Source organism: Seriola lalandi, unplaced genomic scaffold (genome assembly GCF_002814215.2).
Source record: "Seriola lalandi dorsalis isolate HSWRI2012SDOR001 ecotype SW California unplaced genomic scaffold, Sedor1 jcf7180002009090, whole genome shotgun sequence".
In the NCBI taxonomy this organism is placed as follows: Eukaryota; Metazoa; Chordata; class Actinopteri; order Carangiformes; family Carangidae; genus Seriola; species Seriola lalandi.
Genome location: NW_019479743.1, coordinates 1 through 938, shown reverse-complemented (window position 1 = coordinate 938; position 938 = coordinate 1). Strand labels below are relative to the sequence as shown.

Sequence of the window (938 nt, the reverse complement as noted above, 5' to 3'; positions counted from 1 at the left end):
TGTGTGTGTGTGTGTGTGTGTGTGTGTGTGTGTTGTTCCTGGCAGCAGCTGGCTCCTCACGTTCGTGTGTGGGACTCTGTCAGCCTCAACACCCTCCATGTTCTGGGTACAGGCTTCTTTGACCGAGCCTTGGTGTGTTTGTCTTTCTCCAAGTCGGTAAGGACAGTCCTCTGACACCTTTAGCAAAGACTTTAAAGCTCATGTTTGACATAGTGACTTAAACTTTTGACTCTTGCTATGTTAAGCATTGTGTCTTACTCTGTACGTCAGAACGGAGGAAACACACTGTGTGTCGTAGACGACTCCAACGATCACGTCCTGTCTGTGTGGGACTGGCAGAGAGAGGACAGACTGGCCGAGGTCAAGGTACGAGTGTTTTTCTAATGTGCGAGTGTACAAACACTTCCAACCTCTTTCTCTTCGTCAACCAAACGCGTTTCTTGTTTTTTACGTGCCTCGGTTTAGTGCTCCAACGAGTCGGTGTTCGCTGCGGACTTCCACCCGACAGACAGCAACATCGTCGTCACCTGCGGCAAGTCACATCTCTATTTCTGGAACCTGGAGAAAGGCATGCTGGTCAAGAAGCAGGGACTGTTTGAGGTAGGGCAACAAGAATCTTTCTCACATGTTAGGACCACACCGTTAAGCATTAAAGTTTGACGTAAAGGGACAAATTCAATCGTGACAACCTGTGATGTGATGTCCATGTGTAACTGTACATAGAAAATGAATGGTAGTCTAATAGCAAAGATTAAATAACATGTGTGTTCTGGTCTTGCAGAAACAGGAGAAGCCCAAGTTTGTGTTGTGCGTGACCTTCGCAGAAAATGGAGACGCTATAACTGGAGATTCCAGTGGGAACATCCTGGTGTGGGGAAAAGGTATACAGTGTTCCTCACACAAAGTCATTGCCACAGTGTTAATAATAATAATAATAA

At 46.2% G+C, this 938-nt stretch overlaps 1 protein-coding gene across 1 annotated transcript; it reads left to right on the top strand.

The window, feature by feature from the left end:
* Window positions 1-45: 45 nt before the first annotated feature.
* LOC111672823 (echinoderm microtubule-associated protein-like 1) lies at window positions 46-881 on the top strand (the record flags this gene model as incomplete). Its single annotated transcript, XM_023430385.1, has 4 exons — window positions 46-156; window positions 271-366; window positions 466-600; window positions 782-881. Coding segments are annotated over 4 exons (442 nt in total), but the record flags the coding sequence as incomplete, so codon positions are not given.
* Window positions 882-938: the final 57 nt, after the last annotated feature.